Here is a 23369-nt window from a genome sequence, read left to right as displayed (position 1 = left end):
TTAATTTACCGAGGTTAGCTAGCCAGCTATTTGTCGTCCTTAACGTAGGAGACACTGCTAGCTAGCCAACAGCTAGCCAACGTCTACTGAATAGAACTTCCGCACTCAACAACCCGGTCGCATTCCGCTTCGCTCCACAGGTAGTATCACATTTTTCATTTCATTTCATTACAGCACAACGGTTTGATTTGTTTGATCGTAGCTAGCTACATAGCTAGCTACATAGCCGTCTGTGTATCAAAGATAATTGTGTAGTCTAGAGCGATTTTCTAGGTTAGCTAGCCAGCTATTGTCGTTCTTTTAACGCAACGTAACGTAATCAACACTGCTAGCTAGCCAGCTAGCCCCGAATAGCAGCACTGTAGAAACTACTACACTCAACGGAACGACTTGATTAGTGTAGTGTCAACAACGCAGCCACTGTCAGCTAGCCTACAAAGTCAACAACGCAGCCACTGCCAGCTAGCCTACTTCAGCAGTACTGTAACATTTTTTATAATTTTAGTCAATAAGATTCTTGCTACGTAAGCTTAACTTTCTGAACATTCGAGACGTGTAGTCCACTTGTCATTCCAATCTCCTTGCATTAGCGTAGCCTCTTCTGTAGCCTGTCAACTATGTGTCTGTCTATCCCTGTTCTCTCCTCTCTGCACAGACCATACAAACGCTCCACACCGCGTGGCCGCTGCCACCCTAATCTGGTGGTCCCAGCGCGCACGACCCACGTGGAGTTCCAGGTCTCCGGTAGCCTCTGGAACTGCCGATCTGCAGCCAACAAGGCAGAGTTCATCTCAGCCTATGCCTCCCTCCAGTCCCTCGACTTCTTGGCACTGACAGAAACATGGATCACCACAGATAACACTGCTACTCCTACTGCTCTCTCTTCGTCCGCCCACGTGTTCTCGCACACCCCGAGAGCTTCTGGTCAGCGGGGTGGTGGCATAGGGATCCTTATCTCTCCCATGTGGTCATTCTCTCTTTCTCCCCTTACCCATCTGTCTATCGCCTCCTTTGAATTTCATGCTGTCACAGTTACCAGCCCTTTCAAGCTTAACATCCTTATCATTTATCGCCCTCCAGGTCCCCTCGGAGAGTTCATCAATGAGCTTGATGCCTTGATAAGCTCCTTTCCTGAGGACGGCTCACCTCTCACAGTTCTGGGCGACTTTAACCTCCCCACGTCTACCTTTGACTCATTCCTCTCTGCCTCCTTCTTTCCACTCCTCTCCTCTTTTGACCTCACCCTCTCACCTTCCCCCTACTCACAAGGCAGGCAATACGCTCGACCTCATCTTTACTAGATGCTGTTCTTCCACTAACCTCATTGCAACTCCCCTCCAAGTCTCCGACCACTACCTTGTATCCTTTTCCCTCTCGCTCTCATCCAACACTTCCCACACTGCCCCTACTCGGATGGTATCGCGCCGTCCCAACCTTCGCTCTCTCTCCCCCGCTACTCTCTCCTCTTCCATCCTATCATCTCTTCCCTCTGCTCAAACCTTCTCCAACCTATCTCCTGATTCTGCCTCCTCAACCCTCCTCTCCTCCCTTTCTGCATCCTTTGACTCTCTATGTCCCCTATCTTCCAGGCCGGCTCGGTCCTCCCCTCCCGCTCCGTGGCTTGACGACTCAATGCGAGCTCACAGAACAGGGCTCCGGAAGGCCGAGCGGAAATGGAGGAAAACTCGCCTCCCTGCGGACCTGGCATCCTTTCACTCCCTCCTCTCTACATTTTCCTCCTCTGTCTCTGCTGCTAAAGCCACTTTCTACCACTCTAAATTCCAAGCATCTGCCTCTAACCCTAGGAAGCTCTTTGCCACATTCTCCTCCCTCCTGAATCCTCCTCCCCCTCCCCCCTCCTCCCTCTCTGCAGATGACTTCGTCAACCATTTTGAAAAGAAGATCGACGACATCCGATCCTCGTTTGCTAAGTCAAACAACACCGCTGGTTCTGCTCACACTGCCCTACCCTGTGCTCTGACCTCTTTCTCCCCTCTCTCTCCAGATGAAATCTCGCGTCTTGTGACGGCCGGCCGCCCAACAACCTGCCCGCTCGACCCTATCCCCTCCTCTCTTCTCCAGACCATTTCCGGAGACCTTCTCCCTTACCTCACCTCGCTCATCAACTTATCCCTGACCGCTGGCTACGTCCCTTCCGTCTTCAAGAGAGCGAGAGTTGCACCCCTTCTGAAAAAACCTACACTCGATCCCTCCGATGTCAACAACTACAGACCAGTATCCCTTCTTTCTTTTCTCTCCAAAACTCTTGAACGTGCCGTCCTTGGTCAGCTCTCCCGCTATCTCTCTCAGAATGACCTTCTTGATCCAAATCAGTCAGGTTTCAAGACTAGTCATTCAACTGAGACTGCTCTTCTCTGTATCACGGAGGCGCTCCGCACCGCTAAAGCTAACTCTCTCTCCTCTGCTCTCATCCTTCTAGACCTATCGGCTGCCTTCGATACTGTGAACCATCAGATCCTCCTCTCCACCCTCTCCGAGTTGGGCATCTCCGGCGCGGCCCACGCTTGGATTGCGTCCTACCTGACAGGTCGCTCCTACCAGGTGGCGTGGCGAGAATCTGTCTCCTCACCACGCGCTCTCACCACTGGTGTCCCCCAGGGCTCTGTTCTAGGCCCTCTCCTATTCTCGCTATACACCAAGTCACTTGGCTCTGTCATAACCTCACATGGTCTCTCCTATCATTGCTATGCAGACGACACACAATTAATCTTCTCCTTTCCCCCTTCTGATGACCAGGTGGCGAATCGCATCTCTGCATGTCTGGCAGACATATCAGTGTGGATGACGGATCACCACCTCAAGCTGAACTTCGGCAAGACGGAGCTGCTCTTCCTCCCGGGGAAGGACTGCCCGTTCCATGATCTCGCCATCACGGTTGACAACTCCATTGTGTCCTCCTCCCAGAGCGCTAAGAACCTTGGCGTGATCCTGGACAACAAACTGTCGTTCTCAACTAACATCAAGGCGGTGGCCCGTTCCTGTAGGTTCATGCTCTACAACATCCGCAGAGTACGACCCTGCCTCACACAGGAAGCGGCGCAGGTCCTAATCCAGGCACTTGTCATCTCCCGTCTGGATTACTGCAACTCGCTGTTGGCTGGGCTCCCTGCCTGTGCCATTAAACCCCTACAACTCATCCAGAACGCCGCAGCCCGTCTAGTGTTCAACCTTCCCAAGTTCTCTCACGTCACCCCGCTCCTCCGCTCTCTCCACTGGCTTCCAGTTGAAGCTCGCATCCGCTACAAGACCATGGTGCTTGCCTACGGAGCTGTGAGGGGAACGGCACCTCAGTACCTCCAGGCTCTGATCAGGCCCTACACCCAAATAAGGGCACTGCGTTCATCCACCTCTGGCCTGCTCGCCTCCCTACCACTGAGGAAGTACAGTTCCCGCTCAGCTCAGTCAAAACTGTTCGCTGCTCTGGCTCCCCAATGGTGGAACAAACTCCCTCACGACGCCAGGACAGCGGAGTCAATCACCACCTTCCGGAGACACCTGAAACCCCACCTCTTTAAGGAATACCTAGGATAGGATAAAGTAATCCTTCTCACCCCCCCCCCTTAAAATATTTAGATGCACTATTGTAAAGTGGTTGTTCCACTGGATGTCATAAGGTGAATGCACCAATTTGTAAGTCGCTCTGGATAAGAGCGTCTGCTAAATGACTTAAATGTTAAATGTATGTTAAATGCCAATATACCACGTCTTAGGGCTGTGTCATACATAAGAACAGCCCTTAGCCGTGGTGCATTGGCCATATACCACACCTCCTTGGGCATTATTGCTTAAATAGAAATATATAAACACACACACACACACACACACACACACACACACACACACACACACACACACACACACACACACACACACACACACACACACACACACACACACACACACACACACACACACACACACACACACACACACACAGTGGTTGTGAAATAATTCACCCCCTGGGCAATTTTCCTATTTTATTGCCCTACAACCTGGAATTAAACATTTTGGGGGTTTGTATCATTTGATTTGCAGAACATGCCTACCACTTTGAAGATGCAAAATATTTTTTATTATGAAACAAACAAGAAATAAGACAAATAGAATTCTGAAAACTTGAGCGTGCATAACCCCCCCCCCCCAAAGTCAATACTTTGTAGAGCCACCTTTTGCAGCAATTACAGCTACAAGTCTCTTGAGGTATGTCTATATAAGCTTGGCACATCTAGCCACTGGGATTTGTGCCCATTTACAATGCAAAACTGCTCCAGCTTCTTCAAGTTGGATGGGTTCCGCTGGTGTACAGCAATCTTTAAGTCATACCACAGATTCCCAATTGGATTGAGGTCTGGGCTTTGAATAGGCCATTCCAAGACATTTAAATGTTTCCCCTTAAACCACTCAAGTGTTGCTTTAGCAGTATGCTTAGGGTCATTGTCCCGCTGGAAGGTGAACCTCCGTCCCAGTCTCAAATCTCTTGAAGACAAACACAATTGGAAAAACACCAAGGGGGATAAATAGTTCTGCAAGGCACTGTGTGTGTATATTATATGTTTGACACACACATCTTTTAAAAATATATATTTAATTGTATTATTTCCTGCAAACCCTACCACCCCTCACTAAATTGGAGTAAACTAATAAACAACACTTACAGTACCAGTCAAAAGTTTGGACACACCTACTCACTGCAGGATTTCTCTTTATTTGTACTATTTTCTGCATTGTAGAACAAAACTATAAAATAACATATATAGAATCAAGTAGTAATCAAAAAAGGGTTAAACATTGAATTCTTCAAAGTAGCCACACTTTGCCTTGATGACAGCTTTGCACACTCTTTGACATTCTCTTATCCAGCTTCATGGGGTGCTCACCTGGAATGCATTTCAATTTAACAGGTGTGCCTTGTTAAAAGTTAAGGTAGGGGTGGTAAGAAACCAAATCCATATTATGTCAAGAACAGCTCAAATAAGCAAAGAGAAACAACAGTCCATCATTACTTTAAGACAGGAAGGTCAGTCAATCCTGAAAATTTCAAGAAGTTTCTTCAAGTGCAGTCGTAAAAACCATCAAGCGCAATGATGAAACTGGCCCTCTTGAGGACCGCCACAGGAAAGGAAGACCCAGAGTCACCTCTGCTGCAGAGAAGAAGTCCATTAGCGTTACCAGCATCAGAAAATGCTGCCCAAATAAATGCTTCACAGAGTTCAAGCAACAGACACATCTCAACATCAACTGTTCAGAGGAGAATGTGTGAATCCGGCCTTCATGGTCGAATTGCTGCAAAGAAACCACTACTAAAGGACACCAATAAGAAGTGACTTGCTTAGGCCAAAAACACAAGTAATGGACATTTAGACCGGTGGAAATCTGTCCTTTGGTCTGATGAGTCCAAATTAGAGATTTTTTTTACAACCACTGTGTTTTTGTGAGACGCAGAGTAGGTGAACGGATGATCTCCACTTGTGTGGTTACCACCGTGAATTATGGAAGAGGAGGTGTGATGGTGTGGGGGTGCATTACATGTGACACTGTCTGTGATTTATTTAGAATTCAAGGTACACTTAACTAGCATGGCTACCACAGCATTCTGCAGCGATACGCCATCCCATCTGTTTTGCGCTTAGTGGGACTATCGTTTGTTTTTCAACAGGACAATGACCCAACACACCTCCAGGCTGTGTAGGGGCTATTTCACCAAGAAGGAGAGTGATGGAGTGCCACATCAGATGACCTGGCCTCCACAATCCCGACCTCAACCCAATTGAGATGGTTTGGGATAAGTTGGACGGGAGAGTGAAGGAAAAGCAGCCAACAAGTATTCAGCATATGTGGGAACTCTTTCAAGACTGCTGGAAAAGCATTCCAGGTGAAGCAGGTTGAGAGAATGCCAAGAGTGTGTAAAGACATCAAAACTATGAAATAACACATATGGAATCATGTAGTAACCAAAAAAGTATTAAACTTTCTATTAAAATGTATTGCAGTGAGATCATTTCTTTATTTCGGGATATGAATACCGAGTCTGTCCACATCACCGTCAGATCATTTTATTGGTAAACTACACGATAATGTAAAAGTTGTATTTTTTAGTGATCCAATACGTAATATAGTACACTTATCATCATTTTATTTTAATCTAGAGAGGTTAGAAAAAGTATCTAGATCCTCTGAGGCTGTGGAGGGATTCAATTTTTGTGGATTTAAAATAAAACATGAATCATCAGCGTACACCTTATTTTTTAAGCCTTGGATTTCTAATCCCTTAATATTATTGTTGGAATTGATTTTAAGAGCAAACATTTCAATGGAAATAATAAATAGATGTGCCGATAGTAGACAACCTTGTTTTACTCCTATTGACAGTTGAAAACATTCTGAGGTGTTGCCAGTATTTACTATTTTACACCTAGGGTTACTATACGTAACTTTAACCCATAATAAGTGATTCTCCAAAATGTAAATATTCCAGGGATTTATATATAAACTCCAGTCATACTTTATTAAATGCCTTTTCAAAGTCAGCTATGAATACCAGGCCTGGCGTCCCAGATATTTCATAGTGTTCTGTTGTTTCAGTCTTATATTGCCAACAATGTATCATCCATGTCAAAAACCTGTCTGATTAGGATGAATAATATCCGACAAAACCTTTAAAGTTCTATGTGCTAAGCATTTTGCTAGAATTTTTCCATCACAACACTGAAGTGTAAGAGGCCCACAATTTTTTTAAATTGACTGGATCTTTATATTTACCACTTGGATCCTGTTTCAGTAATAATGATATCAGACCTTCTTGTTGAGTGTCCGATAATCTACCATTTATATAAGAGTGGCACAAACATACTATTAACGGTCCACTGAGTATATCAAAAAACGCTTGGTACACCTCCACTGGTATGCCATCCAGCCCTGGAGTTTTCCTGGACTTAAAGGCTTTAATTATATCAAGAAGTTCCTCCTTTGTAATCTTTCTGTACAGCTGTTAATTTTACATTATCAATATGGAAAAAATCCATACAAATAGCTTCACTTAGTGGAGATGGAGGAGAGTGAAACGAAGATATATGCTTAAAGTACTATACTTCCTGTTTCAAAATATAATTTGGTGAATCATGGGTAACCATCATTTGTAAAAAGTTTCAGTAAATTTGTTTTGGTAGCATTTCTATGTTGAAGAAAAAACACACAATTTGGTGCATTTTTACCCATATAACATCCAGTTTGGTTTATTTTTATAATATATTACGCTAGATCTTTCTTGAATAAGTTCCTCCATTCCTTTTGGTTTTTGTTTTAACTTATTCTGAGCCTCTAAGGTACAGTTGTTATTGCTATCTAACTGTACAATTATTCCTTACATTTCCTTTGTTAATATGGACTCGACCTAAAATGCTTTTGTTTTAGAGGTGAGTACTGAATTGCATGGCCTCTAAAGGCACATTTAAAAGTGTCCCATACAATTAGGGGATCTATGTTATGTCAGGAAATAGTCCATTATAAATTCTTCTTTCCTAGTAAAACAAGTTATTATCCAATAGGCTTTGATAAAATTTACAATATCCTCAGCCAGGTGGAAATTCTGTAAGAGCAATATATGCGCAAATTATGTGATGGTCTGACCGCATTCTGTCCACTATCAATTTTTTTTAACCTTTTGGTGCCAGAGAGAATGACATAATCATGACGACTAGCTTGATTGAGCCTCCACCATGTATATCTCACAAGGTCAGCATATTTCAAGGCCTACCTTCAAACTCAGTACTTCTTTTGCTTGACATCATGAGAAAATCAAAAGAAATCTACCAAGACCTCAGAATTTTTTTTGTGTACCTCCACAAGTCTGGTTGATCATTGGGAGCAATTTCCAAACGCCTGAAGGTACCACGTTCATCTGTACAAACAATAGTACGCAAGTACCTCATACCGCTCAGGAAGCAGACACGTTCTGGCTCCTGGAGATGAACGTACCTTGATGCAAAAAGTGCAAATCAATCCCAGAACAACAGCAAAGGACTTTGCGAAGATGCTGGGGGGAAACACGTACAAAATTATCTATATATCCACAGTAAAATGAGTCCTATATAATAATAATAATAATATATGCCATTTAGCAGACACTTTTATCCAAAGCGACTTACAGTCATGATCGACATAACCTGAAAGGCCGCTCAAAGAGCAAGAAGCCACTGCTACAAAACCGCCATAAAAAAGCCACACTACGGTTTGCAACTACACATGGGGACAAAGATTGTACTTTTTGGAGAAATGTCCTCTGGTCTGATGAAACAAAAATATAACTGTTTGGCCATAATGACCATCGTTATGTTTGGAGGGAAAAGGGGGAGGCTTGCAAGCTGAAGAACACCATCCCAACCGTGAAGCGGGGGGGTGGCAGCATCATGTTGTGGTGCTTTGCTGCAGGAGGGACTGGTGCACTTCATAAAATAGATGGCATCATGAGGTAGGAAAATTATGTGTATATATTGAAGCAACATCTCAAGACATCAGTCAGGAAGTTGAAGCTTGGTCGCAAATGGATCTTCCAAATGGACAATGACCCAAAGCATACTTCCAAAGTTGTGGCAAAATGGCTTAAGGACAACAAAGTCAAGGTATTGGAGTGGCCATCACAAAGCCCTGACCTCAATCCTATAGAAAATTTGTGGGCAGAACTAAAAAAGGGTGTGCAAGCAACGAGGCCTACAAACTTGACTCAGTTACATCAGCTCTGTCAGGAGGAATGGCCCAAAATGTACCCAATTTATTGTGGGAAGCTTGTGGAAGGCTACCCGAAACGTTTGACCCGAGTTAAATCATTTAAAGGCAATGCTACCAAACACTAATTGAGTCAATGTAAACTAATGACCCACTGGGAATGTGATGAAATATATAAAAGCTTAAATAAATAATTTTCTCTACTATTATTCTGACATATCACATTCTTAAAATAAAGTGGTGATCCTAACTGTCCTAAAACAGGGAATTTTTCCTAGGATTAAATGTCAGGAATTGTGAAAAACTGAGTTTAAATGTATTTAGCTAAGGTGTATGTAAAGTTCCAACTTCAACTGTATCCATTAATCCACGAGGGTGATAATTTGTAGTGTGATTTCCTTTACGGTCCATAGAGAAATTTAAAACCGTATTATAATCTCCCACCACAATAATAGTCTTGTATTGCTTGTGGGGTTGATCTATTATTATATATTTTTCCAAAGAAGCGTGAATTGTTGTTATTTGGACCATATAGGTTAATGAGCCATATCTGTTTATGGTTCAATAATATGTTTAAAATCATCCATCTACCTTGAGGATCTGTTTGGACAATTTGCACATTTGGATCGAAGTAACTGTTAATTAATATCATCACCCCTTTTGAATTTCTTTGCCCATGGGAGAAATACATTCAACCCCCCACTGTCCTTCTCCACACAACTTCATCTAAAATAGTTGAATGAGTGTCCTGTAAACAATATATATTATATTCCCTATCTTTTAGCCAGGCAAATACTGACCGTCTTTTCTTATTATCTGCTAAGCCATTACAATTATAACTGACTATACTTATTTCACCATTTACCATAATGAAATACCAGTTCTAACTCTATTTATCATAATATATGTTTGTATATGTTTGATTCAGTGCGCATGTAGCTTTACCTTGATATTTGCATCGCCTCTAAGTAAATTGCTTCTCCAATTGTACCCTACTATTCCACCCGCTAAAATCCCTCCCCATCCCAAGTTGGGTTGTCATCCCAGTGACTGGCAGTCCACCCCCGTCCCCCGTTCTAGCCAAAACCCATCTAGCCAAAAGCATTTCCATCTCCCTCATCTCAATTTGTATGAGATATAGCAATTCATATATATAAATAATTAATTTGCATTTTATTGCATGACATAAGTATTTGATCACGGCTCTAACAGACCTGAATCATTTAAACGCAGTGTAACGTGGTGTTTACAGGCCAGGGTGTGCTTGCGTGTGTACCTGGGCTCTTGTAAATGTTGAGTACGTCAGTAAAGTAGTGAGGCAACAGTCTCTCGAGAAGGAGCAGGACATCTTCCAGCTCCTCTAGGATCCCCACGATAAGAAAGTTTTCTAGAACGTTCTGTTTGGCCCTTTCCAGAGCCCATACTCCCGGCTCTCTGAAACACACAGAACAACAGACACAGTCAGAAGAAAATATCTGTCAACCCAAAGGAAAGTATAACCAATGATAATTCTAATACCACTAATAATGTACTAAACATTACCAGTCGCAAAAATATGAATACCAGCCAGGACAATGTGTGACTATTATAACATTTCTTTACTCCAAATTTGGAGCCTGATTCTATGATGCAATACAGATCTTCTTACCTGCACTGTGGGTGCTGTCCACAGAAATAAGGGATGATGTAGAAGAGTCTGGGGTTGGAACATTCTGGGTAATTCTCCAGGATGCAGACATTGATGTCCTGGACAAGAGGGAGACAGAAGAGACAGCCAATCAGAAACACAATCAGAAAATCAGACAATCATCGTCAGCTTTACTGTAATACTACATTACTCTCACTAGGGGGAACCCTTCACCAAGTATTTTTCTCTCTCAGGAACTCGTACTGCTTTTCTCCTGGTTATCATTGGTAAAGACACTCTGGCCCCAAACCACTTTCTAGCAGCCTAAAAATAAGACATGCAGCTTCATATCCACAAGTTTACAATACAATTCAGATATTAGGTCATCTGGGAGTGTAGGTTATCCCAAGAGTAAAATGTAGTTAGAGGTTGATACTATTATTATATGTCCAGAATGATGACAGTTAAATGACTAGTAATGCAGACCAATCAAACAGAAACGATGGAAACCTTTGGTCTCTTCAGCTAGCCACATTATGTTGGCCATGCTACTAACATCCCAATTCAATTCCACCATCCTCTCTCCCTCATGTCAAATAACCCATCGCCTCAGTGAAAAAAATAGGAGCCACTGGAGTGTAGCAGTGAAACACTATACCACTTCTGAACGAGGGAGGCCCACTGAGACCAAATTTAAAAAAGAAAGAGAGAGATTAAAAACACATTTCTGCTACAAACACAAGAGTTAAACCCATGTCACTCACACACACACACACACACACACACACACACACACACACACACACACACACACACACACACACACACACACACACACACACACACACACACACACACACACACACACACACACACACACACACACACACACACACACACACACACACACACACACATATATATAAACACTTCAAAAATGTTTCTCAGTTGAAACAGGTACCAGTCTATACAGGTTAAAGGGTGTTGATCATTTTAAAAAGCAGGTCAGAAACATTGAGTGTTCTGTTGGTTTATTTCACTGTGGCCTACATGCTGATGATAGGTGAGAATGTCCTCCACTTTTTTTGGAAAACTGCAATTTGTCAAGTTTAACAGCGGGAGCCTAGGCGCCTCACCACAGAGGGTAAGCTAAGCCAGAAACACCCAGAAAGAGAGAATGAGAACCAGAGGCCCAGGCCTTGTGTTCTCGGGGCCCAGAACGGGCGGGGGGTTGCAGGAAGTAATGGGTTAAACACTACCACATCTCACCCAGCTCTGGTCCTGTGCGGGGTTCTGTGGTGTTAATGATACTGGGACACCTGGTGTACAGTCAGGTCAAAACCCAAGACACAGACCTTGCAGGAAACATGACATATCAGCTTAATTAATCATTCATTAGCTTTGAGTGGACACCTGTATTCACACAGGGACAGACTGGGGCCAAGCCACAATGATCTAACATTAACGAAAGCGCTATAAAACCTAGATGTACTGGGGCTTTGAGACATTTTACATTACATTTAAGTCATTTAGCAGACGCTCTTATCCAGAGCGACTTACAAATTGGTGCGGTGCATTCACCTTATGACATCCAGTGGAACAGCCACTTTACAATAGTGCATCTAAATATTTTAAGGGGGGGGGGGGGTGAGAAGGATTACTTTATCCTATCCTAAGTATTCCTTAAAGAGGTGGGGTTTCAGGTGTCTCCGGAAGGTGGTGATTGACTCCGCTGTCCTGGCGTCGTGAGGGAGTTTGTTCCACCATTGGGGAGCCAGAGCAGCGAACAGTTTTGACTGGGCTGAGCGGGAACTGTACTTCCTCAGTGGTAGGGAGACGAGCAGGCCAGAGGTGGATGAACGCAGTGCCCTTATTTGGGTGTAGGGCCTGATCAGAGCCTGGAGGTACTGAGGTGCCGTTCCCCTCACAGCTCCGTAGGCAAGCACCATGGTCTTGTAGCGGATGCGAGCTTCAACTGGAAGCCAGTGGAGAGAGCGGAGGAGCGGGGTGACGGGGTGACGTGAGACCAGACCAAGCTCGTTCTTGCGCGCCCCCCCCCCTCTTCAATTTCTCAAACTCTCTATTCCTCCCACCAAAAAAAAACATAATACGTTTCGTCTTAAATCCGCAAACCCTGCAGTCAACGCATTATGAGAGAAAGGGTCACCCGTCTATTCCTCTCTTTGTCGATGATAGTTTTAGAGTATTTAATTTCTTCAGTAGCCCACCAGAGTGCCATAAGCCTCTCTGACTGACTGACCTGTTAACACAGGCAATAAGCAATATTCTCAGGATTTCTATGGAACGCCATTTGGGTCTTTGCATGTCAAAAAAAGATACATGTCAAATAACACTATTTGAAGTGTCGAATAAGCTTGTTGACCAATCAGGACCTGCATATGACTGCATGTCACATATTTTAATGCGTTCATGCATTTTTTACGTAGCTATTACACATTGTTTACACTATCACTCGTATTTCATATGTCACAACGGTTCATCGATACGTATGCTATGATGCTGGTAAAGTTGTCTCGCGCATCTACAGTCCTGGTCATTTAAAAAAAGCCCATGGATGCAAACAATGTTCTTCCCCAAAAACATAGCAAAGCAACATCATCTAGGAGTCATCTAAAATAACCACATTCCATAGTATCTATGTCGTGAAGCTAATAGCAGTGAAACTATTACTGTGTAACTCCGGTAGGACAACATCTGAAAAATACTGCAATTGGTAGTGTGTAACGGTGCTCGACCAATCCGCGAAACCCAGCATCACCCACAACAGAGAACGGTTGATTGTCAAGGTTAATGAACTCCATTATCTTGGCGTTAATGGATTTCACCTGAGTTGTCTCGCTGAAATGTTCTTACTCTTTCAAATGACTGCTTGGCTTGTTGACTGCTTGATCCACACAGCAGACATTGTGGGCAAGGTTAGGAATGCAGTGATGCATGTGTAGCGCAACATTTTGCGTGGCGTCATTACGTCACGTTATATAGGTATGCACGTCAGCTTTGACATCGGTTTTTAACATTGACGTTAAACTGGACATCGGGCCGATACCGATGTTGCCATTTTTAGCTAATATTGTCCGATTCCGATATGTTCTCCGATATATTGTGCATCCCTAGTACCTACATTGGGGAGAACAAGTATTTGATACACTGCCGATTTTGCAGGTTTTCCTACTTACAAAGCATGTAGAGGTCTGTACTTTTTATCATAGGTACACGTCAACTGTGAGAGACAGAATCTAAAACAAAAATCCAGAAAATCACATTGTATGATTTTTAAGTAATTAATTTGCATTTTATTGCATGACATAAGTATTTGATCACCTACCAACCAGTAAGAATTCCGGCTCTCACAGACCTGTTCGTTTATCTTTAAGAAGCCCTCCTGTTCTCCACTCATTACCTCTATTAACTGCACCTGTTTGAACTCGTTACCTGTATAAAAGACACCTGTCCACACACTCAATGAAACAGACTCCAACCTCTCCACAATGGCCAAGACCAGAAGGCTGTGTAAGGACATCAGGGATAAAATTGTTGACCTGCGCAAGGATGGGATGGGATGGGCTACAGGACAATAGGCAAGCAGCTTTTTGTTTTAGATTCCGTCTCTCACAGTTGAAGTGTACCTATTATAAATTACAGACATCTACATGCTTTGTAAGTAGGAAAACCTGCAAAATCGGCAGTGTATCAAATACTTGTTCTCCCCACTGTACATGTTCACAACAGCCAGCAGAACAACTGGAAGAGGCTTCAAATGAATGACAAGAACTGAAGAGAACCCAGAACACTGGCAGAACACACAAGCATTGTGTTACTGTCAAGAGACCCTTTGGCTAAGGCCGCTGTCTGTCTCTCTCAGGATAAAGGCATAGATGTGATCTATTCATAATCTGACTCTACTGTTTCTATGAAATGGCCTCTGAAAATGCCAGTGGCAGCAAACAGGAGGAATTTTTAACAATGACCGTGTAAGGGAAATGTTCATGTTTGTGCTATTCTTAACTAATGCAAGTGGCTGACAGTACAAATGCAAGTGGCTGACAGTACAAATCCTCACTATCAGTAGCTGGAATTTGGCAGTATGCCCTGATCTTGTTTTGAAAACGAACTAAAGATATCTCAGTTTCAAGGTCTCAGCATAGAGAGAAAGAAGCCTTGTGAGGTGTTGGTCTGTCACATGAATGAAAAAAAAACAGTCATAATTAATGAATTATGCTAAATCATGCTAATATAACTTGTCTTTATATACGGCTATACACAGACAACTGCTGGGTCTGCCAAGTCAGAGTTCCTGATTGACATTTGTACTACTGTGCAATGAGTTGGTTGGAAACGCTCCAGCGCGCTGACAATAAACAATCATTAATTTAAGATTGACTTTGAGTGTCCCTGTGAATTTCCATGACAACTGTGTCCCAATTCTTAAAGCCCTTCTGGGCCTCATCTCCTTCCCTCCGTAATCACAGACTGTGGACAAGACAAAAACGTTTCTGTGAAGGAGAGGGAGCAGTGAGGGCAGAGGAAGAGTATGTACAGGAAATTACACGAGCAACGTTGGCTGGTCCCCCCACACACAGGAAGCCATGCTAGGGTCTCAACTGGTTACAGTGGGAGCAAGTTTCTCTTTCACTATATAATGCGTAGGCATGGCATGCCTTGACATGAACAATGCTGGGTGTCTGCCAGGGCATCCTCTCTGAAGCTTGTGTGTCTGTGTGTGTGTGGGGGGGGGTACACATGATTCATAGCCAAACAACTCACTTCAAAAGCTTGTGAGTGCGTGTTCACATGACTGTATTTATGAGAGAAAGAATGCGCGTGTGTTCACATGACGGTGTGTATAAGTATGTGTGTGTGTGCGTGTTAGTGTGTAAAGAGAGAGTGGGGCCGATGGAAAAGGTAAGAAGTCTACCACAGGAATGTTTCAATAAGACGTGCATTAGTAGAGCCAAGGCCTGGTTGAGGAAACTGACAGTGTTCTTTCATTGACACTTCCTGTAGTCACAGAGCAGTGCTCAGAGCAGGGCTCTGCTGGACTAATGTACGTCAGGCTGGCCTGCTGTTCTGCTGCTGCTCTACAGGGGAAAGAGAGGGGAAAGACGCTGCTGAATTCTATGGCTCAGACTGGATTGGCTAAGGGTGTTGACACAGTAGCAACTCAGCACACACACGCACTGGGACGTATAGGCCAGGGTGCTAACAGGACACACACACACACGCACACATTCAGGTGAGCCTGCCAGGGTAGCACAGCGGCAGTCCCCCTTTACTGTAGGAGGGGGCCTCTTGCGCTGCATACTTTAATAACTCAACTCACATGCTCCGGTACTCCTGGGACGCTGAGCAGAACTTAATTACCAACAGTCAGACTCAGACTCACTCCAGCCACGATGACATTCACTTCACTATTTGTGTTTGGTAATGTTGCTGGCTATGGTTGTTGTGAGGGCCTTTGACAACACACTGGTGTGTGTGTGTCTACCCACAAACATGAGTGATTGAAGGAGCAGTAAGGGAAATTCCTACTGTATATCAGCTGAAAGACTCCATCTCTACACAGATTATACCAATCAAGCGCTCCCTTAATGACACAGCACGTCTTACCTTTTGAACCTTACTTAAATGGGACATCCACTCAACAAAAAAAACGCACACAAATCACATAGAAACAACAGTTTGAGGATTAAATGAAAGCAGTAAATGTCATTAGAAAAGCATGAGACGTCAAATCCCACCACAGAGTAATGAGTTGCCTACTGCGGGGGAAAACGACACAGACAGACAGAGAGAGAGAGAGAGAGAGAGAGAGAGAGAGAGAGAGAGAGAGAGAGAGAGAGAGAGAGAGAGAGAGAGAGAGAGAGAGAGAGAGAGAGAGAGAGAGAGAGAGAGAGAGTTCAGGTCTCTAACAAACCATCAGATGTGGTCTAACTCAGTCAAGTCTGTAATTGAATTCTGAGTAGTTCTGGGTTGAGAGCAAGGAACGATAGAAGAATGGTAGAGAGGGTGGGATGGCAACAGCCCACAAGGGGAAAACAATTGGTTACCCTTCCTTCCCATGCCACATCACGTACCCTTTAACTTCAAGTACTATACATACGTGTTTTTATTTATTGTAGAACTGCTACAAGGAACTCTTTTTGGGATCCCTAAATCCAATACCACAAAGCTGTAACTAATAGAGTACAGTATGCTTTGCCGCACCTGATTAGTCATCAATTATGCCATTATGGTGAGTAGAAAAACAGTGGTTCATTTTTGCTTGTTTTTTTTCTGTACTCCAAATAGCATTTTGGAACTTTTAAATGGTGTAGAAATGCAGTAGACCAAAATAAGCTTTCTAGAAAGTCCTTGGAGGGAAATTAATCCTTGGAGGGGGAGTTACCACTGATGATGTTTCTAAAGTGAATGTTCATTTTCAAATTGATTTATTGAATAAATTAGGACATATACAAATGAACAGTTAAAACAACAATGCATTTTAGTTTTAGCACATTTTCAATGAGATTTGTGACACAATTGGCTGATTTCCCATGGGCACCCATGACTGGTTCTTGACCCACCCCCTCTTTGCCACCCCACTAAAAACATCCTAGACTCTGCCCTACCTGACTAACATTGAAACAGATGGAGACATGGAAGGACTGTGTACAAGCCAATAACTCAGTCATACAGTTACTGTTGAAGTCAGAATGACACTGGACTTAATTCATATTCTGGACCATTAGCCTTCATACTGATGCTGCATATGGAAAGAAGGCGAGGAGAGCAAAGGCCTAGGCTGTTGGCCCCGACATGACAGATGGAAACAGGCAGGGAGAGAAATTGATACAGTTCTATCAATAAAGGAAGAATCTCACCAGGTATCTCTCGTCATCCTTCATCCCTGGTGTTCGGATGAGGTGGTTCTGCTCACCCCTCCAGTCCCCGAAACGTCGGAAGAAGTAGTTGGAGAGGAAACGGTTAATGGGGTCCCGTATGATGTTGATGTAGACGGGCTGCTCTATCCTGAACCTGACAGACAGAGGGACAGATGGATGGACACACATTTATACAGTGTACACACAGTATAAGGTTTTCCACAGTGGGGCAGTATTGGGCCCTAGTTGATAAGGAGGCACTCATAAAATGAAATTTCCTCTCCAAATATCCATTAGTCAAGGCTTTTGTGAAAATGTAAACTATAGGAGCAGTTTAAAATAAACTTTGTCCAGGCATAGTAAGAATAGTACATTCCACTGTTTTAGGTGATTCTGTGTGCCATTGAGATCCTGGCATCAACTGCTTCAGTTGTCATACGTGGTGTGCTCTGCTGCAGTTACCTGGTGAAGTTGAGGAAGTGGACATGTCTGGTGTACAGGAAGGGCTGAGGGATGTTGCTGATGTTCCTCATAAGATCCACCTGAAAGACACACATCAAGAGAAATGACTTTACTAGTCTATACTTGAATCAAAAACAGTAATTTTCTCCAGGATGGAACCAGAACCAAACACAGAGTACATTTAGACCCATATTTCTAAACCTTTGTGTGTTTTAATCGGCGATGATGGAATAGTTGTAATCAAAAACAATTTATTTATATAGCCCTTCTTACATCAGCTGATATCTCAAAGTGCTGTACAGAAACCTAAAACCCCGAACAATGCAGGCGTAGAAGCACGATACAGGTCCAAGTGCATGATACAGGTCCATTCTACATCAAAACAAATGTCACACATATATTATTTAGTATATGTAATGTATTACACATGTATTACACATTCATTTCAGAGAAATCAATTAGAAGGTTCCACCTCACTGTGCCTAACATCGACATAATGGTGTTTTCGAGACCCCCTTTAGACTGTGCCAGAAATGGACGTCATACAAGCTGGAACGAGATCCCTGATCCCCTCATCTCCCACTCTTGAGAGCAGCTAAATAACATCACATGTTGTTAGCCCTCGGTGGGGCTTCCTGTAGATAAAGCCCATATGTACAGTGGCAATAACAGGTATGTGAATTCTTTGGAATTACCTGGATTCCTGCATAAATTGGTCATCAACTTTGATCTGATCTTCATCAAAGTCACAACAATAGACACACAGTGTGCTTAAACTAATAACACACACATTACAGTATTTTTCTTGTCTATATTGAATACAGAATTCAATCATTCACAGTGTCGGTTGGCCTACCTGGCTGGCATGAACATAAACCACGGGGAAAAGCATCCTTCATTCGTTATTTAAGTGCATAGATGACATTTATTTGTTCCCGCTGCCCCTGTTTCGATACAGGTGCATGATAATGGTCCATTCTACATCAAAACAAATGTCACACATATATTATTTAGCATATGTAAAGACACGATTAAATCGAGAATATTCCGATGAGTGACAATATTAGCCTATCACTTGTGAATTATATTGTATCACTTGTGAATGACGCCCAGCATTAGAAAGTGAGTTTCGAGTTTGGGGAAGATAATATTCACCATAAATAAAAGCATTACATGCATAAATGCATTTGCGGGTCACTTTTGACAAGGGTGTTTTCCGCTAAAACAGAACATTCGCGCTTATAGCCTACTACCATGTTGCGCATTGCTGCGCTGATAAATGTGAAGAAACATGTCTACAACTTCAGCAAGCTGTCAAACTATCGTCCATAAAGATACTGACTTCATGACTGAAATTATCCTATTTAAAATGAATAAATATAGGACATTTTTGAAAAAGTCTGCTACTCCAAGCCAGGGCCGGCAGGACATTCTCAATGTTTGGGTAACCGTGGTAGCTAGTATACAGGTACATGCGATCCATGGCAGAGCTGCGCCTGCTGTGTAACATCTTTGGCGACAGAGAGAGAACACAGCATCACACAGAGAAAAGCAGGGTTGCTATTATTATTATTACGCTGAAATAAACCCATCGCTCCCTCAGGTCCTGAGAGACACACACAGGTCACTATGCGATATGGTGAGGTAAGTAGGGCGACAGAGTCTAGGGGACCTCGGCTACCCAGGCTGAGAGCATTGGTTCTGGGTAAATGCATTAGCAAGCTTGCCAAAGGCTGGTGTAACACTCCAGTCCCCAACACTCCAGTCCCCAACACTCCAGTCCCCAACACTCTGTCTCCCCAGCCAGACTGGAGCTAAGGAGACCAGTCTCAGATTATTGCATGGTTTGCTTTTTCCGTAAAGTGTTTTTGAAATCTGACACAGCGGTTGCATTAAGGAGATGTATATCTATATTTCCATGTATTTTTTTATTTTTATTTTACCTTTGTTTAACTAGGCAAGTCAGTTAACCGGTTAAGACTCTAGGGGCAGTATTTCATTTTTGGATAAAAAGACATGCCCGTTTTTAGCGCAATATTTTGTCACGAAAAGATGCTCGACTATGCTTGGAATTGATAGTTTTGGAAAGAAGACACTCTGACGTTTCCAGAACTGCAAAGATTTTCACTGTGAGTGCCTTAGAACAAAACCTACAGGCAAAACCAAGATGTTTGAGCGACCAGGAAATCAACAGGATTTCTGATGGCACGTTTTCCATGATCGCCTTATATGGCTGTGAATGCGACAGGAATGAACGGACACTTCCTATCGTTTCCCCAAGGTGTCTGCAGCATTGTGACGTATTTGTAGGCATATCATTGGAAGATTGACCATAAGAGACTACATTTACCAGGGGTCCCGCACGGTGTCTGCGTGGAAATTGGTGCGCAAAAGTCAGGTACCAGTATTTTTCCATCCGAATCTGAGAACAATGCAGGCTTCCAGGAATGGCATTTCAATGAAGAGATATATGACAAAACACCTTGAGGATGGATTCAAACAACGTTTTCCATGTTTCAGTCGATATTATGGAGTTAATTCGGAAAAAGTTTGACGTGTAGGTGACTGAATTTTCGGTTAGTTTCGGTAGCCAAATGCATAGTAACAAAACGGAACATTGTGTCCTACACAAGCATCTTTCAGGAAAAACTGGACATCTGCTATGTAACTGAGAGTCTCCTCATTGAAACATCTGAAGTTCTTCAAAGGTAAATTATTTTATTTGATCCCTTTGCTGGTTTTTGTGAATATGTTGCGTGCTAAATGCTAACGCTAAATGCTAAGCTAGCTATCACCACTCTTACACAAATTATTGATTTTCTCTGGTTCTAAAGCATATTTTGAAAATCTGAGACGACAGGATTGTTAAGAAAAGGATAAGCTTGAGGATAGGCATATTTATTTCATTTCATTTGCGATCTTTAGAAATCGCTAACGTTGCGTTATGGTAATGAGCTTGAGGCTATGATTACGCTACCGAATACGGTGTGGGTAGGACTAACAGGTTAAGAACAAATTCTTATTTTCAATGACAGCCTAGGAACAGTGGGTTAACTGCCTGTTCAGGGGCAGAACGACAGACTTGTACCTTGTCAGCTCGGGGATTTGAACTTACAACCTTCCGGTTACTAGCCCAACGCTCTAACCACTAGGCTACCCTGCCGCCCCGGCATTTATCGACATTTATAATGAGTATTTCTGTAAAATGATGTGGCTCTCTGCAATATCACCGGATGTTTTTGGAACTAGTGAACGTAACGCGCCAATGTATACTGAGATTTATATAAATATGAACTTTATCAAACAAAACATACATGTATTGTGTAACATGAAGTCCTATGAGTGTCATCTGATGAAGATCATCAAAGGTTAGTGATTAAGTTTATCTCTATTTGTGCTTTTTGTGACTCCTCTCTTTGGCTGGAAAAATGGCTGGATTTTGGGTTGGTGGTCACCTAACATAATCGTTTGTGGTGCTTTCACTGTAAAGCCTATTTGAAATCATACACTGTGGTGGGATTAACAACAAGATTACCTTTAAAACGGTATAATATACATGTATGTTTGAGGAATTTTAATTCTGAGATTTCTGTTGTTTTGAATTTGGCGCGCCCCGCACTTTCACTGGCTGTTGTCATATCATCCCGTTAACGGGATTGCAGCCCTAAGAAGTTTTAACAGAAGTGTTTTAGGGCTCTCTTTTCCAGAGGCTTCATGATTCTTGCGGTGTTCTGACACTGTGTACTGCCACGCGTTCAGGCTTGATGAATGAGTAACAACTAACAGTTTATTAAATATTAGCTTTAAATAAATATGGGCTTCAAATGTAAATGGGTCAGTGATGTGTCACGCCTTGGTCATTGTATCTTGTGTTTTTGTTATATGTTTGGGTAGGCCAGGGTGTGACATGGGTTTATATGTTGTATTTCGTATTGGGGTTTGTATTAATTAGGAGTGTGTATTAGTAGGGGTGTGTCTAGTTAGGCTTGGCTGCCTGAGGCGATTCCTAATTGGAGTCAGCTGATTCTCGTTGTCTCAGATTGGGAACCGTATTTAGGCAGCCTGAGTGCGCGTTGTATTTCGTGGGCGATTGTACCTGTCTTTGTGTTAGTCACCAGATAGGCTGTATTGGTTTCACTCGTTTGTTGTTTTCGTATTTTCAGTTATCTCATGTACCGCATTATTCTTCATTAAAAGTCATGAGTAACCTACACGCTGCATTTCGGTCTGACTCTCTTCAAACAGCAGACGAATATCATTACAGAATCACCCACCACGATTCACAGACCGAGCAGCGTGTGAACTGGCAGGAGCTAAAGGAGGACGATATGGACGGCAGAAGCAGGGATTATACGACGTGGGAAGAAATCGACAGGTGGGCGGCCGACCCAGAGCGAGTGCAAGAGCCCGCCTGGGATTCCCTACAGCAATGCGAAGAGGGCTATACACGGATGGAATCGAAAAGGAAAGCATGGCTATACAGAGCGAAAACCGTAGGTAACGGGGGAAAGCGCAGAGAGAGAGTGGCAGAGTCAGGAGTCAGACCTGAGCCTACTCTCCCTGTTAATTGTGAGGAGCAGCAATATGAGGACTTCTGGTCTTGGGAGATGATATTAGACGGAAAAGGACCCTGGGCGCAGCCGGGAGAATATCGCCGTCCCAAGGATGAAATAGAAGTAGCTAAAGCGGAGAGGCGTGAGTATGAGGAGGCAGCACTGCGACGCGGTTGGAAACCGGAAAGTCACCCCCAAAAATGTATTGGGGGGGATAAAAGGGAGAATAGTTATGCCAGGTAGGAAACCTGCGCATACTCCCTGTGCTCACCGTTGGGCTAGAGAGACCGGGCAGGCACCGTGTTATGCTATGGAGCGCACGGTGTTTCCAGTACGGGTGCAGAGCCAGCTGCGACTCATACCAGCCCTTCCTATTGGCCGGGCTAGAGTGGGCATCGAGCCAGGTAAGCTTGGGCAGGCTCGGTGCTCAAGAGCTCCAGTGCGCCTGCACGGTCCGGTCTATCCAGAGCCACCTATACACACCAGTCATCCGGTAGCAGCTCCCCGCACCAGGCTTCCTGTGCGTGTCCTCGCGCCAGTACCACCAGTTCCAGCACCACGCACCAGGCCTCCAGTGCGCCTCGCCTGTTCAGCGCAGCCAGTGCTTTTCTCCCCTCCTGCGCTGCCGGAGTCTCCCGCTTGTTTAGCGCAACCAGAGCTGTTCTCTTCTCCTGCGCTATCGGAGTCTCCCGCCTGTTTAGCGCAGCCAGAGCCTTTCTCCTCTCCTGCGCTGCCGGAGTCTCCTGTCTGTCCAGCGCCACCAGTGCTCCCAGTCGGCCCAGCGCGTCCAGTGCGCCTCGCCTGTTCAGCGCAGCCAGAGCCTTTCACCTCTCCTGCGCTGCCGGAGTCTCCTGTCTGCCCAGCGCCGCCAGTCGGCCCAGCGTCACCAGTCTGCCAGGATCCGCCAGAAGTGCCAGTCTGCCAGGATCTGCCAGAAGTGCCAGTCTACCAAGATCTTCTAGATCGACCAGACAACCTTAATCATCCAGGTCCACCAGCCAGCCAGGATTTACCGGAGCCTACTACTTGCCTGAGCTTCCTCTCAGTACTGGGCTCCCTCTCTGTACTGGGCTCCCTCTCAGTACCGAGCTTCCTCTCAGTACC

At 43.9% G+C, this 23369-nt stretch overlaps 1 protein-coding gene across 1 annotated transcript in view; it reads right to left on the bottom strand.

Annotated features, from left to right (window-relative positions):
• LOC123991030 (uronyl 2-sulfotransferase-like) overlaps window positions 1–23369 on the bottom strand; it is a 171785-nt gene that overhangs the window by 2625 nt on the left and 145791 nt on the right. The window contains exons 4-7 of the mRNA XM_046292161.1: window positions 17713–17792; window positions 17251–17404; window positions 10391–10488; window positions 10019–10176 (exon numbers count right to left, since the gene is read on the bottom strand). Of these exons, the coding sequence (XP_046148117.1) occupies window positions 10019–10176; window positions 10391–10488; window positions 17251–17404; window positions 17713–17792 (490 nt within the window). The remainder of the gene's footprint in view (window positions 1–10018; window positions 10177–10390; window positions 10489–17250; window positions 17405–17712; window positions 17793–23369) is intronic.

Source organism: Oncorhynchus gorbuscha, linkage group LG12 (genome assembly GCF_021184085.1).
Source record: "Oncorhynchus gorbuscha isolate QuinsamMale2020 ecotype Even-year linkage group LG12, OgorEven_v1.0, whole genome shotgun sequence".
NCBI classification, from domain to species: Eukaryota; Metazoa; Chordata; class Actinopteri; order Salmoniformes; family Salmonidae; genus Oncorhynchus; species Oncorhynchus gorbuscha.
Note: the sequence above shows the minus strand (reverse complement) of the source record. Positions and strands in the feature narration are given on the sequence as shown.